This window comes from Eulemur rufifrons, chromosome 21, assembly GCF_041146395.1.
Source record: "Eulemur rufifrons isolate Redbay chromosome 21, OSU_ERuf_1, whole genome shotgun sequence".
NCBI classification, from domain to species: Eukaryota; Metazoa; Chordata; class Mammalia; order Primates; family Lemuridae; genus Eulemur; species Eulemur rufifrons.
In genome coordinates, this window is record NC_091003.1 from 17,019,582 (window position 1) to 17,039,628 (window position 20,047).

Genomic DNA, 20,047 nt, shown 5'->3' on the forward strand with positions numbered 1-20,047 from the left:
TGGGGGCTCCCTGCGGCAGGGCCTGGTCTGAGGACCTGTGATGTGGCTGGTGCGAGGCCGATGGTCAGAGACCACTGAACAGAAGGGAGTCCCTCCTCTCTCTCCCTTTCTCTCTGTCTCTCTCTAGGTTGTATTTCCCTGAAGAGGTGTTCAGGCCCCTGGAAGGGGGTCATTACCCAATTGTGGGGAACCACAGGGCACAGGGGAGACGTGGTTTCCTACACCTGTGGACGCACAAGGTCCCTGAACTCTGTGGCAGTCTGTGAACCAAGGAATCCCCCCTCCAGCCCGAGGTGACCTTGGTGACCTGGGGAGGGCGCCTTGGTGGATCTTTGCTCACCCCGGGGTTTATGTAACACGGCCTTTCCCAACTGCCCTCAAAATCACCCTGTGACATACATGTCCTCCTTCGTCTGCCTCAGCGGCTGGCGGGTCAGTGTCTGTCGCGCTCCGCTGTGCTGTGTCAGATGCTCACGTGCGCCCTGAAGCACGGTGACCGTCCTGTGGGGTGCACTAGCCGCTGCATTTTTAAAAATTCAGATGCAATTCATGGACCATCAAATTTATCATTTTAAAGTGTATACATTTCAGCGAGTTTGTATATTCACAAGGGCGTGCAACCATCACTACTGTCTAATTTCAGAATGTTTTTATTGGCCCAGAGGAAGCCCCTCACCGCTTAGCTGTCTCTCCCATCCCCGGGTCCCCCAGCCCCCGGTGACCACCAACCTACTCTCTGTCTCTCCAGAAGTGCCTACTCTGGACATTTCATACGATATGTGGCCTTTTGTGTCTGGTCACTCTCACTTTTGTGACTTAATATTCCGTTGTGTGGATAAGCCACATTTTGTTTATCCATTTTCTATTGACAGACATTTGGGTTATTTCCACTTTTAGGCTATTATAAATAATTGCTCCTATAAATGTTTGCAAGTTTTTGTATAAGTCTGTGTTTTCAACTCTCTTGGGTATATATCTAGGAGTGGAATTGTTGGTCATATGATATCTCTGTTTTGCCGTTTGAGGAACTGCCAAACTATTTTCTTTTTTTAGAGACAGGGTCTCGCTCTGTTGCCCAGGCTGGAGTGCAGTGGTGTGACCATAGCTCGCAGCAACCTCAAACTCCTGGGCTCAAGAGATCCTCCCGCCTCAGCCTCCCAAGTAGCTGGGACTACAGGTGTGAGCCACCATGCCCAGCTAATTTTTAAATTTTTTTGTAAAGATGGAGTCTCGCTGTGTTGCCCAGGCTGATCTCGAACTCCTGGAATCAAGTGATCCTCCTACCTTGGCCTCCCAAAGAGCTGGGATTACAGGCGTGAGCCACCACCCCCGGCTCCACCAAACTATTTTCCAATTTGGCTGCACCCATTGTACATTCCCACCAGCAACGTACCAGGGTTCCAATTCCTCCACACCCTCGCCAACACTTGTCATCGTCTGTCTTTGATCACAGCCACCTAAGTGGGCGTGAAGTGGCTTGGATTTGCATTTTCCTATGATGTGCATCTTTTCATGTGCTTATTGGCTACTTGTACATCTTTTTTTTTTTTTTTTTTGGAGAAATGTCTATTCAAATACTTTGCCCGTTTTGAAATTAGATTATTTGTCTTCTTGTTGTTGTTAACTTGTGTCACTGCAGTTCACAGAGGGAAAACCAGCTCAGATAAGGGGTGTGACCGGGCCAAGAACACAGGGGCTCACTGCTGAGTGAGCCTGGAGCTTAGGTTGGGGGCGTGGAGCGGCCCCTTGGCTCCAGCTTGGTCTGGCCCCCGAGAGGCCATCCCAGGGCCTGTCCTTGCATTTAAAGGGACAGGGAAAGACCATGAAACAGCACTTCTGAGGAACCAAGCCTGTCCTCTCTTCCCCTCCAAGTCACGAGGACCAGGCTGACGTGGCCCGGGAAGAGGGGACAGCCCGGGCCCTGTGGTCGGGGAGCCTATTTATACTGGCTAGGCCATGTTGCAAGCTTTTCCTGCTGGCGAGAGGGACGTCACTGGGCACTGACCTCACCAGAAACGCTGACGCATCTTCCCTCACGCTTGCTCCAATGGTCGGGCCTCCTTGCCCCCGGGCCACGCCCTGGCCTCCTGCACATCCCTCGCCCTGGACCCTCCGCCGGGGCCCTACTCCCTGCGGCCCCCCATCCACGCCTTCCTCTTGCAGGCTGCACGGGCCAAATCATGTCCCCCCACCCCACCCCCAGATTCCTATGTTGAAGTCCTAACCCGCACTACCTCAGGATGCGACTGTGTTTGGACATAGGGCCTCGAAAGCAGCCCTTAAGGTGACATGAAGTCATGGGGTGGGTCCTGATCCAATCTGACTGGTGCCCTATAAGAAGAGATTAGGGCTGGGCGCGGTGGCTCACGCCTGTAATCCTAGCACTCTGGGAGGCCGAGGCGGAAGGATCGCTTGAGGTCAGGAGTTCGAGACCAGCCTGAGCAAGAGCAAGACCCCATCTCTACTAAAAATAGAAAGAAATTATATGGAAAACTAAAAATATGTATAGAAAAAATTAGCCGGGCATGGTGGCGCATGCCTGTAGTCCCAGCTACTCGGGAGGCTGAGGCAGGAGGATCGCTTGAGCCCAGGAGTTTGAGGTTGCTGTGAGCTAGGCTGATGCCACGGCACTCTAGCCCGGGCAACAGAGCGAGACTCTGTCTCAAAAAAAAAAAAAAAAGAAGAAGAAGAAGAAGAAGAGATTAGGACACAGACAGGCAGAAGGAAGACGGTGTGAAGAAGACACAGGGAGAGACAGTGTCATCGACAAGCCAGGAGAGAGGCTCCAGAAGTGGCCAGCCCTTGAGCTCAGACTTGCAGCCTCCAGAACTGCGAGAAAATACATTTCTGTTACTCAAGCCACCCAGCCTGTGCGACTCGGTTATGGCAGCCCCAGCAAACTGATACTCGAGCTCTCCTGCCTTTGGTGACCGTGGTCCCTGTACCTGTGCCTGGCACCCTAATTAGCCGTGTGCTAACAGCATGGTCGTTTGGCCTGGTTTGAATGTCCCTCTTCTCCTATCTGTTGGCAGGCAACTGCAGTGTCTCGGAGGTGCCTTTAAAGGGAGGAGACAGGGCGGCCTCCCTGGCCCGTGGGGTGGGTAGAACAGGGTGCAGGCCCGGGCTGGCTGTCCCTGAGTCCCGAGGGTGGTCGGCTGCAGCTGAGAGGGGCCAGGAGCTCACCTGCCCTCAGCCAGCCCCTGACCTTCCCAGAGCCTCAATCTCTTCCTCGAAGTGGGCCAAGCGTGGGGCGTCCCAGACCTGCCCGTTGCAAGATGAGATCAGGGATGTGAAATGGAGAAGGATCCCGGCCTGGCACGAGCCCCAGGACCCAGCGTTGCGGGGGTGGGCACAGAGACGAGGGATTTAGCGGAAGGGACATTCTCAGGATGAGGATCCAGAAATGGCCACCATGGGGGTGGCGACGGTGAAGTATTAGGTCTTCCCTGTGTGGGCGGTGGGGGAGAAACGGGGAGGAGCAGCCTCCTGGGCGTGGGCTTCTCTGGTTTTGCCAACTGCTGGATCCTCAGCACCCGGGCGTGGCTGGCCCAGAGTGGGGCCAAATAAAGGTTTGTTGAATGAATACGTGATGGTGGGCGTGTCTACAGCAGTGGGAACAGCCTTGGTGGGCATGCAGGGCGCCTGCTGCCCTGCTCCTTTCTGGCCTCCTTGGCTCTCCTTGTCTGGGCTCCGCAGGCCCAGTGCTCTCTCCAGCCAGAGCAGCTCGTGCCCCCCTGTGCCACCCTGGCAGCCCCCAGGGACCCCGCCCTGGCTTCCCAGACTTCTGCGGCCTCCTCCCAGCAGGGCTCCTCAGGGTGCAGGCCAAGGACCCTCTTCTGGGCCTGGTGGATGTCCCGGGGTCTCCAGGTGTGGCTTGCAGGCCTGGCCCGGCCCCTCTACCTCACCTTGTCTGCCCTCACCTGGGCCTCAGTTTACCCCACAGTAAAGTTGCGAGTTGGCCAGGGAGGGGCCGTCTGCAGGGCCTTCATTCTGAGTTCAGACAAATCTTCAAGAAGCAGAGGACAAACCCACGATCGCTATCTTTCAGAGAAAGTGAAACCTGGTCCCCAACCGTCACAGAGGCAACTCCCCCTCCTGGCTTCCCCTCTGAGCTCACAGCTTCCCCATCTTCCCCAAACCCAATGATACCCTGAACCTCACCACTCCCACCCCCGACAGCTAGTACTTGGAATTAGATTTTCATCTTTTCTTTTCCCTTCAAAGGCTTTTTGCCTTTTATGTCCATGATGGCGACAGCCCTGTGAGGTGAACTGGGAAATGCTTTTCTCCCCCTCATTTTACAAGTGGGGCCTCTGAGGCCCAGAGAGGTTGAGTGACTTGCCTCAGATCACACAGCACATCAGCGGGCTTGAACCCTGGTCTCCTGTTTTTCTTGCTCCAAGTGTCCAGTTCTCCCCAGACGACACTGTCTGCAGAGAAGGGGCCAGCTTTGGGCTGTGGCCCTGGGATGGGTCAGGCTGGTAGGGAGTGTGCAATGAAGGAAAGGAGACAGCTAGGAGCTGGGCTGGGGGATGCTGGTCCCAGGGCCAGAACCACAATCTCGGGGCTGCCAGCCTGGGTCTGGCTCTGTGCCCAGAGCCCGGTGGTTTCCGCTCACAGATGTCCCAACAGCTCCGGCGAGAGGGCGGGAAGGGCACTCAAGAAGGAAGATGTCTCGCTCCCCTCAGCCCCAAGCCCTGCGAGGCCAGTGGCTCCTGGGCACTGGAGCCTGGCCTGGGGTCCCCAGAGGCCCAGTCCCTCCTGCCCATCCCGGCTCAGGCCCCCAAAGATGGCACGGACCCCCTTCCTCCCCACTTGCCCCAGGAAGGCTGAGGCTGCAGTTTGTATCATCTTTGGGGCGTGGGGCTAACCTCGAAGGACGAATTCGAAGAAAACAGGAGGAGCGGGCACACCACCGCGCCCAGCGCCCATTGGCCGCCGTGGAAATTTTGGTTTTTGGGGTCATGTTCCCAGAAGGCCTGCCCTCCCCCCACCCCCTCCCCACCCACCTCACGAGGTGTTGGCCAATCGCCCCGGCGGGCATAAAGTGGCTGCCAGCCCGCAGGGCTCCCAGCCTTGAGGTGTCACCCCCAGCAGGCACGGGCCGCGGCGCGGGCACCCAGCATGCGGACACAGATCACACGGAGGACGCTGCTCAGTGAGTACTTCCTTCCTCCCCGCCAGCACCCGCTCGCTGTGCCCACGGGCGCCGCGGGCAGCAGGGCCACCCTCTGCCCTCTGGGAGCTGGGGAGTCCGGGCACCAGGCAGGATGCTGAGAAGGGGACAGAGCCAGGAGGTCAGGCCGAGACAGGGGTCCGCTGAGAGCACAGCATCCCCACAGGTGGAGAAGGGGTATCCCTGGAAGGCTTCCAGGAGGAGGCAACATAGAGGCAACTCCAGGAGCCAGGGTGTGAGGGAAGAGGATGGGCTGGGACAGACAGGGGAAGCAGGAGGGAGGTTGCAGGGAGCCACAGGAGCCAGGCAGGGGACAGGGGACGTGTGCAGGAGCCGTGGGGGTCCGGAATGGATAGAAAGTGCTGGAGCTCTCACCATCACACAGCACACACAGCCACACCCACATGGCGACGCGCACACACAGCCACCTGACGTCACCGGAGCCCTCAATCTCACCAACCTGGGAGCCCCCACATGCAGATCAGGGCCCTGGGGTGAACGGGGCAGGTGCTCCCTTGAGCACGTCACACAGACCCGGACGCACAGCCACGCAGACACCCTGGTCCCATTTGCTCGCTGCTGCACACACACGGGCCCCCCCAGCCAGAGCCCAGCAGTGGATACCTGGGGAGGCGGCAAGGGTGACCTGGGGTGGCTGCGCCTGGGCGCCCGGCCCCTCTGCCCTCCCCAGAAGCCAGTCTTCCCCCAGGGGGCCGGATGGTTCCTAGGACAGGAACGGTGGTGTCACTGCCTTCCGGGCCATTGCGCCACAGGCCCCTTCCGACCACGTGGCTGCCGGTGCCCAGTGGGGAGGGGGGCTGGCGAGTAGCAACTGCGCCGCCCCCTGGAACCTTCTGATGGGCTCACAGCATCCCTGGTGGGCCTGACAGAGCGGCCACTTATGGAGAGAGGAGGGGGGCACGAGAGGTCGGGGCAGAGCACTGCCCTGTGTGACCTGCGCAGCCCTTCTCCTGCCACTTGGATTACCTGTCGGTAACACCGGGGCATGGACAGGGCGATCGCCACGTCTGCTCCAGGCTGAGCCTCTCCTGGGTCTGCAGACGGAGCTCGGGGCACCGGCTGCTCCCCGGCTGCCTGCCCCAAAGCCCTCTCCTGCCCGTCTGCATGGAGGGCGGGGGTCTGTTACTGGGGGCCCAGGGTAGCTGACGAGGCAGGGCCCGGGGGCAGCGGCCGGACCTTGTCCCCGAGGTCTTGCAGAGAGCCAGTCCCACCCGGCTGCCCGGTGTCAGCTCCTGAGGTTGGGACCGTGGTGTCTGCAGGATTGAGCTCCGGCAGGACACGGCTCCCTCCACAAAAAGACCTGTTTGCTAAATCGCAGCCACTGTCCCGGGCCCTCCCACTCCTGCTTCAAGTCCTGGGCAGTGACTCACTGGGGACGTGGTGGTGGCCCCAGCGGGTATTCTCGTGCACACAGCGCCCCACGGTGCCCGGCCCCTGCCCTTGGCTGCACAAAGCCTGGGATGAGGGGAAGCACCTCCCCCAGGCTCCCACCTGCGGCTTCCTGGCCAGGTCAGGTGACACCTCCCTTCTCTGCCCCAGGTCTGGTCCTCGGACTCCTGTTTGCCAGCATGGCAGCCATGGGCAGCTGCCCGGGAGATTTCCAAGTGCTGCTCGGCCAGCTGCAGAAGCAGGCGCGCTCCATGCAGGACCCCAGCACGCTCCTGGACCCCTATGTGAGCACCTGGCCCCTGTGGCGTCTGGGGGAGTCAGGGAGGGAGAGAGCTGCTGGGAGGACCCCCACTCCATATGGGGGGCTGGGGAGACTGAGTCCCCTGTTATTCCAGCCCTAACCCTGAGAAGCTAAGGGCACGACACAGCTTCCCCAGTCCTGTGGGCCCGGAGCGTGAATCCAACACCACTGCCTTGTCCCTTTCGTGTCCAGCATTTATCGCACACCTGCCACATGCTTTGTTCTGTGCACGGGGACATAGCAGCGAGCAAAACAGAGTCCAGCCCTCTTGAAAGCCCCCACTCCCCACTGACATCCCCATGGCACCAGTGCAGTCACCCCTGCTGGCCCCCCAACATCCCTCCAACCCTGCCTGCAGTGATCTTTGGGTCCCCTGCCTTCTCCGGCTTCAGTTTCTGGACCTGTACAATGGGAGGATTGAATAGGGGTGCGTGTGGTTTAACCTTTCAAGGCCGACCAGAGCAGACTGGTCTGTGTGTGTGTGGTTGGGGTCCCCAGCGCTCACCCCCTGATTCTCCTGTTCCCCCCAGATGCGCATCCAGGGCCTGGACTTCCCCAAGCTGAGAGAGCGCTGCAAGGAGCGCCCCGGGGCCTTCCCCAGCGAGAGTGCCCTGCGGGCGCTGGGCAGGCGGAGCTTCCTGCGGACCCTCAATGCCACGCTGGGCCTCGTGCTGCACAGACTGGCCGCCGTACAGCAGCAGCTCCCCGAGGCCCAGGGCTTGCAGAAGCCGCCCGAGGCGAGGCTGAGTGCCCAGGACTTGGAGATGCTGCAGATGGCCAGGCTGAACATCCACGGGCTCAGGAACAACATCTTCTGCATGTCCCAGCTGCTGGGCAGCTCCCGGGATGCGGCTGAGCCCACTCAGGCAGCCCCGGGGACCTCGCCGCCGCCCACCCCCGACCCAGGTGCCTTTCAGCGCAAGCTGGAGGGCTGCAGGTTCCTGCACGGCTACCACCGCTTCATGAGCTCTGTGGGGCAGGTCTTCGGTGAGTGGGGGAAGAGCCTGAGCCAGAGCCACAGACACAGGCCCCCCCGGGCCCTGCAGGAGGAGGCCCGCAGAGCCAGACCTTCCAGGAGGGGCAAGAGACTCGTGCCTAGGGGGCAGCTGCCCCGGTAGTCTTAGGAGCAGCCCTCGCAGGTGAAGGATGCGGCAGGTGTCTGTGGGTGGAAGGGGCGTGGCAGGAGGATGCCTCCGGGGTCTCCAAACCTGCTCCCACCCCCACCCCTGCTCAGAAGTGCACTTTAGGAGGCGGGAGCTGGGCAGGCCCCTTCTACCTCCCCTGGGCTGTCGTCCTCCCCAGCTCCGAGTTCCCAAGTCCCGGGGTGGGGGGGGGGGGGGCGGCCAGGTCAGGCCACGCAGGGCCGACTTTCCATTGATTCAGGGGTCTGATGACACAGGGTGACTCATGGCTGGGCTGACTGCCCCCCTGCTCGGCTCCCCGGAGGCCTGCCGGCCCTTCTCTCTCATGACTTGCCGGGCTATTGCCCCCAGACTTCCTCCTTTCCGTGGTTCTGAGGGGAGGTCACAGCCTGAGCGGGCCTCCTATGCCTCACTGCATCTCAGGCCAGACACCTGGATGTCTGGGTGACCTCACTTTAGGCAGCTGTAGCAGGGGCAGGGTGTCCCAGAAGGAGAACTGATCTGAGGGTCCAGGGAACAGGACTCGGGTCCCAGCCAAGCCCCCAACTCGCTGTGTGACCTCGGGCAGGTCACTTTACCTCTCTGGACCTCTGTTGTCTCTTTGCGAAGCCAGGGAGTTGGGGACCGTGTAAGCCCCCCTCTGTCTGTTGCTGGGACCCTGTGGCACAGGGTGGCTATCGGATTCTCTGTAAATCAGGACACGCGGTGCCAATGGCGATTGGGTGGCTCAGGCCGAGCTCTCTGCAGACCTCCCAGCCCCTGGCAGCCCGGCCTTGGGGCCTCGCTGCGGCTGCTCCCCCTGGTGGCGTAGCCTGGAATTTTCTCACGCTGAAACCACTGCCCTCCCGAAGCGGGTTCCGGAAGTTGCTGGGCCAATTCCCTGGAGGAACATGATTAATTTATCAATTTTTATCAGTGTCGTATTTATAAGGCTTATTTATGATGTGTATTTAACGTTAATATTGTGCCGACATGTATTTAAAACTTGCCTGATTTCTAAAGCCCCTGTGTCTGTCTCTCTGTTGCCTTATGGGAGGGGAATTTTGGGGGCAGGGGGCCCAGCCTCTTGGAGAAAGGGGGTCCCCAGGTGCCAAGGCCAAAAGCGTTCACGCCTGGGGGTGCACTGGACATCCTTGCTCTGTCCAGGAGGGGAAGCCACATGCTCCTGCCAGCCAGGGGCTCTGAACGCGGGGGCGTCTCAAACACAGACAAGGCGTTTGTTACGGCTGAGTGGGGCTCCCTTGATTCGATGGGGTGTTGGGAGGTGGTAGCAAGGGGGGTGGGAGGAGGGGTGGAGTGCGGGGGGTGTCCCTGGGCTCCTGTGGGCATGTTCCAAGTGTATTTCTCTCGCCTAGTCTTGAAGCCTAGATGTTGGTGTCCTAATGGGTGCTCGTGTCTGTATCTGTGTTTGTGTGTGTGTGTGTGTGTGTGCATGGATATCTGGGTGTGTCTCTGCACACACATCCATACATGTGCACGTGTAGGTGTGTGCCGATGCATCCTGTCATATATGTTCATGGGTCACCGCGGGGGGACATGAGCACATCCAGTGCCTAGAACACGGCAGGTGCCCTAAGCGTTTGTGGACTGAATCAACACGTGAGCTCACAGCCACACCCTGCCTGATGTGCGTGAGCTCGGAGCACCGGCCGCGTGTACACGGTGTGCACAGAGCAACAGGATGCCTAGGGTAGGTGGAAGCACAGGATTTGAGTCACACAGACGCGGCTGGGTTCAAGACCCTCTCTCAGCCCCGTCTCATCTCTCTGTGTGGCCTCGGGAAAATTGCTCACTGTCTCTGGGGCCTTTGGTTCCTCGTCCGTGAAAGGGACAAAAGAATAACAGATCCTGTCTCAGACGGGGCCTGTGACCTGACACATGTTTAAAACTGCTTCCTGGGGAGCCCCAAGGAGTTAGGGTGTCCATCTCACCCCCAAAAACTGGCCTTCCTTCACAATGCCCAGGGTCGGCACCTGTGGGCCGGTGACATGCTGAGCTAAGAGCTACAAGGCAAGGGCTCACGGAAGCAGATGAACTTCACCTGGATCGGTGCCTGGCCACCCCCACTTCCTGTCTGAAATGGCAGACAGAGCTGGGGACAGGATGAGAACGGGGCTTGATATCGCTGTGGAGGAGGGCCCAGTGTGGAACCCCCTGCAATGGGTACGATCCATTTTGCAGACCAGAAGACTGAGGCTCAGAGAGTTTGAGTGGGCCTGCCTGCGTCCTCAGAGCAAATTAACTGGTGGTGGGGGGCACAGTTTGAATTCAGGCCCGTGGGACTCCAGGGCAGGAGCATCTTCCTCTGCCTCTGTCACTTGGCTGACAATTTCACGAGTTCCTGAAGGCACAGAAGTCCAGGGCAAGGGGCAGACAGACAGGAGACAGGCAACAGGACCAGTCGGAGCATCTGAGAGTGCGGCAAGCGCTCAGCAAAGCTATGGCAGGGTGATGCAACAGAGAGGGAGTGAGCCAGGCGATGTGAGTGGTCAGGGCGGTGTCTGGAGAGGTGACGTCCACGCTGTGGTCTGAGTGACACGCAGAAGGGCAGATGGGACAGCTGGAGCAAAGGCTCCGACATTCAAGGATCAGAGTACAGTGAGCGAGCGTGTCATGACTTACCGAAAGGTCGAGAGAGAGGAAGCATCTTGCTCAAGGCCACAGAGCTCGGCTGGGCGAGGTGGCTCAGGCCTGTAATCGCGGCGCTTTGGGAGGCCAAGGCAGGAGGTTTGCTTAAGGCCAGTAGTTCAAGACCAGCCTGGGCAACATAGCGGGACTCCCGCCTCTACAAAAAAAAATTGAAAAATTAGCTGGGCGTGGTGGCACATGTCTATAGTCCCAGCTGCTTGGGAAGTTGAGGCAGGAGGATCGCTTGAGCAAGGTAGTGCGGGGCCCCCGACTCCCGGCTAGCTGTCTTCACGGGCTGCCGTATAGTCCAGGCTATTTGCCAAGCACCCATAAGGCCCCCCTGCTGCCCCTCGTCCTCAGGGTTCCTACCACAACGGCACCATTCGGTTCATGAAACGCCTGGGCCTCCCTCCTACCACAAGGTCCCTGCCTATGCTGTTCCCTGTGTCTAGAATGCTGTTCCCTGTCCTTGTTGTCAAGTTAACTCCCCTCCTCGTTAGATCTCAGCCCCAGGGTCCATCCTCGGCAATTCTTCCCCACCTGTCTGTGGTCTGCGTCCAGCAACTGGGTCACACATTCTCTCAAACTGCCCCGGACCCTGCGAGGTGTCTCTGTTACTGGCGGCCTCCGCCGTTACCCTGGAGCTGCCCAGGACAGAGATGGCATCTGCTTTGCTCCCCTCTGTCCCGGCGCCAAGCATGGTGCCTGGTATACAGTAGGAGCTCAAGGAGAAGCAGGGCAGGTGGGCCCAGCCTCCCAGCCCACAGGAGAAGACGGAGGGGAGTGTGGCACGGGGGGACATTGAGGCCCTCAGGAGTGCGTCCGCCAGGGAGCCCACCCTAGAGAGGGCTCCCCCCAGCCCCTGGCTGGCCCCTACCCAGGAGGGGTGTGTGAGGCTGCCTTTGAATTGGGGCACCCCCACCCCACAGGAAGCAGATGATGGAGCTTGGCTCTGGGGAGGGGGTCTCAGGTGCCCCATCTATGACGATTGTCACCTCTGTAGTGTCTCCCAATAAGTCACAGTTGCAGGTAACTCCAAACCACTGTCTCCAGCCTGATCCTCTCCCAGCCCAGATCCGACAGACTCAGCTACCAGGATTGTCCCCTGGGAGCCCTGTGGGTGCCTCAAAGCCGAACTCCCCATCCTCCCCCCAAACCCTGCACTTGCTTCCTGCGTGCCTCCTTGAGTTCCAGGGTCCCAGCCCTTCCCTCGCTTCGCCCTCGGCCCCTCTGCCGACGGTCACTCAGTCCTGCGCTCCTCCCACACCCGTCCCTCCTGCCTCCTTCTCTCCCGCCGCCAGCCAGGGTCCCGCTCCCTGGACCCGGACGTGGTCTAAAAACCTCTCTGTCCTCCCATCTTCTCCTGCTCGCAGCCCCTCCCTGACTCCCCCTGCCCGACTGCCCGGAGCATCCGCCCCCAGCTCCCGGGCCCCGGCAACTTGGCCAGCTCCTCCCTGCGTTCCCTCCACGCTCAGCTGGCACCACCCCCCCAGTGTGTCCCACCAAGCTTGCCCTCCCCCTTCCTGTCCCCACTGCGTACACCCCACCCACCCCCGTCCACAAGAGCCGGCTCAAGCACCCCCACCTCCGTGATTCCCCCTCCAGGGGGGCCTGCAGGGCTGCCCTCATGCTGTGGGTGGCTCACAGGGGGACATCTGTGGAGTCTCCATCAGCCACCAGCAGGACAAGCCCCTGTGATCACCCTGCTGCCCCCACAGCACGTGCTGCGGTGGGCTGGGGCCCCATGACCACCGCAGTGAGACGCAGCGGGACAGGACGGCCCTCGTAACCACTGCTTTGCTGCCACGGCGCGACATGACACCCACGAGGCACGTCTTCCCCAGAGGGGCACCGCCCTGAGGGCTGCACACGTCCCTGCGCTCTCCCTCCACTGCCTCGCGTGAGGGGACAAAGCCGTCGCGGACAGCAGGGAGCGGACACCAGGCTCGGAAAGACAAGGGGTCCTAGCTGGGTTTTCTTTTTCATTTTCAAGTTTTCCAGAGTGACATGCATGGACTTTCAGCCAACGCTGCTCGTCACACACGTGGGTTACAAGTTCCCCAGGGCAGGGAAACTGGGGGGAAAGGCAGGGCTTGGGGCGCGGCACGTGTCGTTCATCCACAGAGCAAACGCCCAGCCTGGGGACGGCAGAGCCGGGATTCGAACCTGGGTAAAGACCCTCGAGTCTCCGCCGCCTGGATGCGCTGCGTCCTGCAGTTGTGACGCGAATGTTTTTTCTCTTTATGGGGGGATGAGAAGGTACTTTAGAATTAAGCCAAAATAGTCAGAGCCCAGCCCCAGCCCGTACAGCTGGGACCCTCTCCGCCGGGGCCTCAGTTTCCCCCTCTGGACAGTGGGCTGCCCCGGCCCACCTCCGGCTGGAACAGAGGTGACCCGGGAGACTGCGCGAACACGATGCGGTGGCCGTCTCTCCCTCTCACTTTCCCTGTCCCTACTAACTGGTTTCTTCTTAGCTCTTCTCTCTTTGTCTCTGCCCCCCTCCCCAACTGCCTCTCTCACCCTCCGTGCCAGGGCCGGACGCGGGGAGCCCACAGAACCCCCTGCCCAGTGATAAAGGAAGGGTCACAGTCCACAAGCCATGTAGGGTGGCCCTCGCGCAGCCGCAGGCCGGCTCCCTGCTTCCTGGGGCCGCCCCAGGGCTGGGCTCCGGGAGGGGCGAAGGTCTCAGGGACTGGGTGAGACGGGTGGGGCCCTGGAGCCTGTGGCGCAGGGTGGATCAGATGGACAGGTGGCTCCGGGCTTGTGAGGTGGGTGCCGGGGCCAGGAGTGGCGGCTTGGGGGCACCGTGTCCAGGGGGGCAGCTGCAGCCCTGTGCCTCCTCTGGGGACAGAGACTAGGGGAGGATGGCTGTGGTGCACACGGCCCGTGGCAGGTCTGAGTCAAAACACCTAAGGCCGACCCCGGCCGGTCATGCGGAGGGCTGCCCAGTCATCGCCTTATGCCGGCCTGGGTCACCCAGGCAGGCTGGGTGCGGCCCAGTCAGCCGTGACTCAGGCCCCAGCGTCCTCGCCACGCAGCACCGGGCAGGGGCATCGGGCACAGGGACGCCCCCTCCCCAAGCCCCGGCCTTGCTTCTCCCCTCGGCCACCCTGAAGACCCTGCCCCCACCTGTGTCAGGTGCAGACGGGCGGGAGCCGGGGCTCTCTGCTCCTGCTGCCCCCAGCCCTCCAGCTGGGGGGTGGGGTGGAAGTGGGGGAGCTCTGGACGGGAAGTCAAGTGGGGGGCGGGGTGAGGAGCCAGCTCCAGAGGAGACTCAGCAGGAGAGGGAAGCAGAGGGGGCCTGGCCCTGAAGACGATGGTGTCCCACTGAAGACCTGGCAAACCGCCTTCGACACTCCGGAGGGTCACGCGCGGGCACAGACCACGGTAGGCTTCCCAACGGGGCAGGGCTGGGGGTAATGCCAGCCCCCCAATTTATCCTCCACTAGGGCAAACATTACGCACCTCCTCATGTGCCGGGGGCACCTGGGGGCCCGCACCCTCTCCAGGCCTCAGTTTCCCCATCTGTTGTAACGGGCAGGGTTGAACTCCCTGGACATCTCTCTGAGGATGTTGAGGCAAAGCCGGAGAGACTGGACGTGACAGTGTCAGGTGGATACGCAAGGGGTTAGAGATCTTGGAGGGGTTACAGGGCAGAGGAGGGACGCTGGACAGGGGGCTGGAGGGAGGCCTGGACTGGAACCCGGCTGTGCAACCCCCGAGCAGTCGCCCCTCTGAGGGTCTTGATTCCTGGATCCCAAGGGACCCTCAGATTCCCCTTTCCCCAGAGCAGCAGAAGGTGCTGAGCCCACGGAGGGCTTGTAGATGGAGGGGCAGGCGGTGGGCAGAGGGTCTCTGTCCCTCTGGGGGGGTGTCATGGAGTCCTTCATACTTGGCTCTGGGGTGTGTGGTAGGTCAAGTTCATGGCCCCTACGCTTGTGACCTTGGGCCAGTGCAGGACTTGATCTGTCTGTGCCTCACTTGCTCTATAAAATGGGCCTAATGATGGCAGCTGGTGCAGAGAGGAAAAGCACAGGTAGAGTCCTCGCTCGGCGCCTGGGCAAGGGGCTTGGCACAGGGAGGGGGCTGCAGCCCAGCCCTGCCGTGGGCAGTTCCCGAGAGCCGAGGAGAGGCTTCCAGGTGGGCAGGGAAACTGTCTCCCGAGGCCGTCCTGGGTATGGACACTGGGGTCACTTGGCTTCCGGAGGCAGGTGGGGGCCTCCGGGCTCCGCAGCCCGGGCGGCCCTGGCTTTGCTTGAGTCTGTGCCCTGTCTGCTTCCTGCCGTGTGACCTGGGGACTTGTTTCACCTCTCTGGGTCTAGGTTTGTGCCTCTGTAAAGTGGGGATGGTGATTCCCATCACGCACAACTGTTGTGAGGACCCGTAATTGGTGCCTGGGAGCTGGGGATGCCTTGGGGGTCGTCTCTGGGTAGGAAGGGGCAGCAAGGCCCAGGCTGGGGGAGAAGCTTCCCCTCCTCCTCCCCCTCCTCCCCCTCCTCTCCCTCCTCCCCCTCCTCCTCCTCCCAGAGCCTTAGCGGGGCAGAGGCATGTGGTCCTGGCGCCCCCTTGTGGCCGGTCCCCAGGGCTCCGCCCAGGAGGCGCTGGACCCAGCAGAGGCCTCTCCAGGACCCCCTTGGCCGTGCCCCCTTCCCCTGCCTTGGCTGCTCTCTGCCCACTTCCATTCTGAGCCTCAGGCATCCCCACGCGCTTCCTGCAATCCCCAAATCTCGCCCTGCCCAGCCCTGGGGGAGGCACTGGCTGCAGGCGGGCCTGGGGCTGGCAGGGCCGTGGCCGCGGTGCCTGCCGCCCACTGGGCGGTGGGGGGCGCTGCTGCCCGTGGCTTGGAGCAGGGCTAGGTGGCCGGGCGCTGGAGAGCGCAGGGCAGGGAGCCCGGCACCTGGCCCTCCCCTGGCGCGGGGCCCAGGTTCCCAGGAGACCTGGGTAGCTCTGTCCCCCACCCCCACCCCAATCCACTCCTCAGGAAGCCTTTTCTAGCCCTTTTGAGACTGATGATCTAATCAAGGAAGGGAAACTGAGACTCCAAGAAGCCTCTTTCTGGAATTCTCACAACCAAATCAGGCCTGAAACCCAGTTCCTGACTCCCTGTCTGGGGGGTTCCAAGAGAGGCGACTAGCGCACAGGCTGTTGGGGATGTGCCACTAGTTTGCTGTGTGGCCTTGGAAAAGTGACTTCCCCTCTCTGGGCCCCACCAGTGAAGTAGTAGCGGCTAAGATAATATAACAAAGGCATGTCTTCAGCGCCTGCTGGACTTTCCCAAGGACGATGCTCATCTCACAGGTGACCACACTGTACCCCCATTTTGTAGATGCTGGTACTGAGGCCGGAGCGATGAGGTCACCTGACTGAGGTTGCACAGCCGGTCAGTGGCAGAGCCGGGACTGGACCTGGGTCTGGCTGGTCCCAGAGTGTCCCTCGCCTCCTCCCCTCCACCGCACAGCCTCATCTGCTCCAGCCTTTCCTTTTGATGGGCTCTAAGTTTCCTCCCGAGCTGCGTCCCTTGGGAAGGCAGGTGGGCTCTCTGAGGGTGGGGAGCCACAGGTCACTGTCCTCTCTCAGAGGGTTCCCTGCCGCCAGCCCGCTGGCCAGAGTGGACGCAGGGGAGACCTCAACAGCTGAGAGTCCGGCAGAGACACCGCTGTCCCTACAGCCCACTGTGACGCCAGGGCCAGGCGTGGGTCCCACCCAGAAAGGGAGGAAACAGAAACAGGGTCCAGGGGTGTGGTGGGGGCGGAGGCTTGGCCGGGCAGGAGATCAGAGCGGGATTGTGTCATGGAGTCCTGTGGCCGATAAGCCACCGAGTGAGCGGCCAGCCCAGGCAGAAGGAGGGGCTCCGGAGGGTGACTCGGTGGCAGGACCCCCACGGGCTGCCTGCTGCCGGGGAGCAGCGCCTGGCTGCTCTGACACACCTGGGCCCCCCCAGGCCTGTTTTAGGGGGGCTGAGGGGTGGGGGTACAGAGGCGTGCGGTGCAGAACTGGCTCTGTTACACACTGTGTGACCTCAGACACATCACCCAACTCTCTGAGCCTCAGTTTCCAAGTCTGTAAAGTGAGGATTAAAATGAGAATGAGGGTTAGGGCTGGAGATCACCGGGGCCTGGTTAGCACACTGGGATGCTTTGTTTTGGGGGAGGAGTGGGAGAGTGGCTCTTGAAGGCCTTTGGGGCCTGTGCTGTGCCAGCCACGTGTTCCAGGAAGGGCATAACGCTGGGCTGGGATGTTCCTCGAGGCCTGCGGGGGGCCCGAGGGTGCAGGGCCGGTGGGAGATGGGCATGGTGCCCGGTCGCCGGGCAGATACAGGAGGAGGCCCCTCTAATCCCAGCTGCTCCCCCACCTGCTCCTGTCCCTCCCCTGGCCTCAGGCAGCTCATGTGCCTTCTGGCCCAGCCCCAAAGGGGTCTCGGCCCCTCCACCCTCCCCACCCCTGGGATGGATGGGACCACTTTACTTGGTCCGTGGTGTCACCATTGGAGCACCATCGCTGGGCCTGAGGCTCCCATCACCCTCCCGCCCACCGTCTTCAGAACATTCCTCAGGTCCCCCTGCGCGCAGGTCAGGGTGGCCCCAGGAAGCTTGGCTCGGGGTTGGGGGAAGGGAGGGACAGGAGACCAGGCCCCACCTCTGCACAGCCAGTTTCAGGCTGAATGGGTCGGCGCCCGCTTCCTGTTCTGTTTATTGCCTCTGAGTTCAGGAAATCATTGAGTGACACATCACCCCCCCAACCCGCCCCGCGATTATTTAATAGGAGCCGCGCTGTGGTCTCTCTCTTTTGGAAAATCCAGTGGGAGAAGGAAGCTGTCAGCTTGGCTCTGACATCAGCTTTGTCCCTGTGCCAAGAGCCAGGGTGGCCAGGGCGGGGGGCGGCGGGGGGAGACGGGGCAGGGGGAGGAGGAAACCAGCTGCTGGTGGCCCCTGTGACGTGAGGCTGCCACATGGTTCCCAGGGGCGGGGGCTGGAGGGTGAGGAGCAGGGATTGTTGGCGACACACACTGGGGCACATGCATGGACAGGGTCACGCCTCCCACTCACCGGGCCGTCATGCCCAGAGACCCTCTGTCCCACACAGATTCACAGGGACACGAAGTCAGACACACGCTCGCACAGGATTCACGCCCGTGGTGTCACACACACACACACACACACACACACACACGGCCATGCAGAGGACTCCCAGCGTCAGCCGCGGTCTAGCTCTCTCCCAGCCACACAAAGCAAACAGTGCAAGCAGGTCCACGCACACACACGTGCACACACACAGGGCCAGACACAGCGGCACTCAGGCGTGCACAGACTCACAAAGGCGCTCATTACACACACACACACGCACACGCACACGCACGCACAGGCCAATGCCCACTCAGTCTCAGACAGACAGACCCAGCCATGTCCCCAGCCCCACAGGGTGTGTGTCCCACCACGGGCTGGGCCTCCCGGCCTCGGGCTGCCCTGGGAAGGGGGGCTGTGGCCACTTCCTCCGCCCGCACGCGCGGCGAGGATGAAGGGCTGCGGTGGCAAGAGGGAGGAAAGGCCTGTGACTATCCCGGGCCCCGCCCAGGTGGGACAGGGCAGGGCACAGAGCCCAGGGGTCTGAGGCTGCGGAAGGGAGTGGACAGTGAGAGGCTGGGCTCTGGGAGGGCCTTTGTCATGGCACAGGGTGGCACCAGCCCCGCCCGCCCCCCCACGGTGAGCACCTGCTCCACCCCGCCCAGCCCCGCGGCACCTCTGGCCCACTCCGGAGCCCGAGTGGAAGTGTGCAGCCCCATCTGCCCGCAGCCGAGTGACCCTGGGCAAGTCCACTCCTCTGCCCCTCTGGGCCTGGCCTGCGTCATCGATACCAGTGGCTCACAAACGTTTTTGACCGCAACCCGCAGTAAGAAACACACTGCACCTTGCAAGCAGGAGGCGATGCGGTCACCAACACGTACAGACCACGGGAGAAATGTTCCGGGGAGCGACACTCGCCCTCGACCTGGGCACGGCCAGGTGACGCTGCTGTTCCATTTCCTTTCTGGAAGTGCTGGCGGCAGCCGTCTAAACCCAATCCACGACCCACGAAGAGGCTGGGACCCCGCACTGTGAAAACATTGCTCTCGCATCTGCCTGTGACAGTCTCGGGCTAGAGATTCAGAGAGCCTGGAGGGGGTCAAAGTGCCTGCAGAGTCTAAAACGTCACACCCACCGGATGTGGATGAGCAGGGTGGCAGCAACCCATTCTACAGGTGGCGAGGCCGAAGGCAGAACCCCGAGGGGGACGAGCCTTGAGCAAGGACACAGCCAGGCCTCTGGCCCTGACGGTGATCAGGGCATGGTGAATCGCCGCTTCCCTGGCAATTTTTATCAGAAATGAAGAAAAAAAAATATAGTCACTCTGATTCACATCCAGGGGGATTTGATTTCGATTCCTGATGCAGAATAATTGGGGACATGCCAGGGTGACAATGGGGGCAGTTGGCAGGAAGCCAGGGTGGCTTCTGGCTTCTCCTTGGCCCTAGGGGGGATTGCCGGTCCCTGCAGGGATGGGCTGCGGTGCAGGTGAGGTGGGGCAGGCTGTAGGCCCAGGGCTGGGGTTCGAGCCCTTTCTGGGGCCACGTGGAGCTCTAGTTAGAAGGGCTATCACATGTCGAGCACTTCATCTGCATTTTATCTGCATTTTCCACTCCCCATCCCCAAGACAGCCTCACGGGGCTGCTGCTACAGCACCCCCATTTTCAGAGGGGAAATCGAGGCTCAGAGGGAGGAAGTTGAGTTGTCCCAGGCCACGGAGCCAGTACTCGGTGTGGGCAGATTCGAATCCAGGTCTGCTGGCTCTAAGGCCCACACCCTTACCCACCTGGTGCCACCAGCAATCTGGCTCCAGGCGGCCCAAAGCTGACTTGTAAACCCACCGCAGAGGAGGCCGCTGGCGTAGCTGCACCCTCACTGCTCAAGGATGGAGGGGCCTTTGCCTTTTGGGACAGGACATTCGAGTGCCTGGGCTATGCCTGTCTCCTCTGGCCACCCTTGGGAGTCATCCTCCAGCCCCCTCCCCGGGCCCACCGGATGGCTCTGTGCCCATTTCCCCGGTGGGAGCCACAAGGCGGGGGGCTGAGAGCTGCTGCCGGTGGGGTTTTCAGAGAAGCGAGTTCCTAGCTGGGGACAGGGAGGGGGTGGTGAAGGAAGGAGGGGGGCTGGCCTGGGCAGTGGGGGCGGGGGTGCCCGGAGCGCTCAGTTTCTGGGTCACTGGTCTTGGGGAATTCCCGATGCCCGGAGAGCTGCTTACCTGGTGAGTAACGGCTGCCGGCTGCCCACACAGGACGCCTGGCTGAGAGGGGACCTCCCCCCACCCCTGCCGATGGCCACTGCCATGCTGCCCTCTCTCCCGAGAGCCCCGGGG

At 61.5% G+C, this 20,047-nt stretch overlaps 1 protein-coding gene across 1 annotated transcript; it reads left to right on the forward strand.

Annotated features, from left to right (window-relative positions):
* The first annotated feature begins 5,100 nt into the window (after positions 1-5,100).
* On the forward strand, positions 5,101-8,045 carry OSM (oncostatin M). The gene is made up of 3 exons (XM_069497351.1): positions 5,101-5,158; positions 6,737-6,870; positions 7,418-8,045. The coding sequence occupies exons 1-3, from the start codon at positions 5,125-5,127 to the stop codon at positions 8,003-8,005; spliced, it is 756 nt and encodes a 251-aa protein (XP_069353452.1). The 5' UTR covers positions 5,101-5,124; the 3' UTR covers positions 8,006-8,045.
* The last annotated feature ends 12,002 nt before the right edge of the window (positions 8,046-20,047 follow it).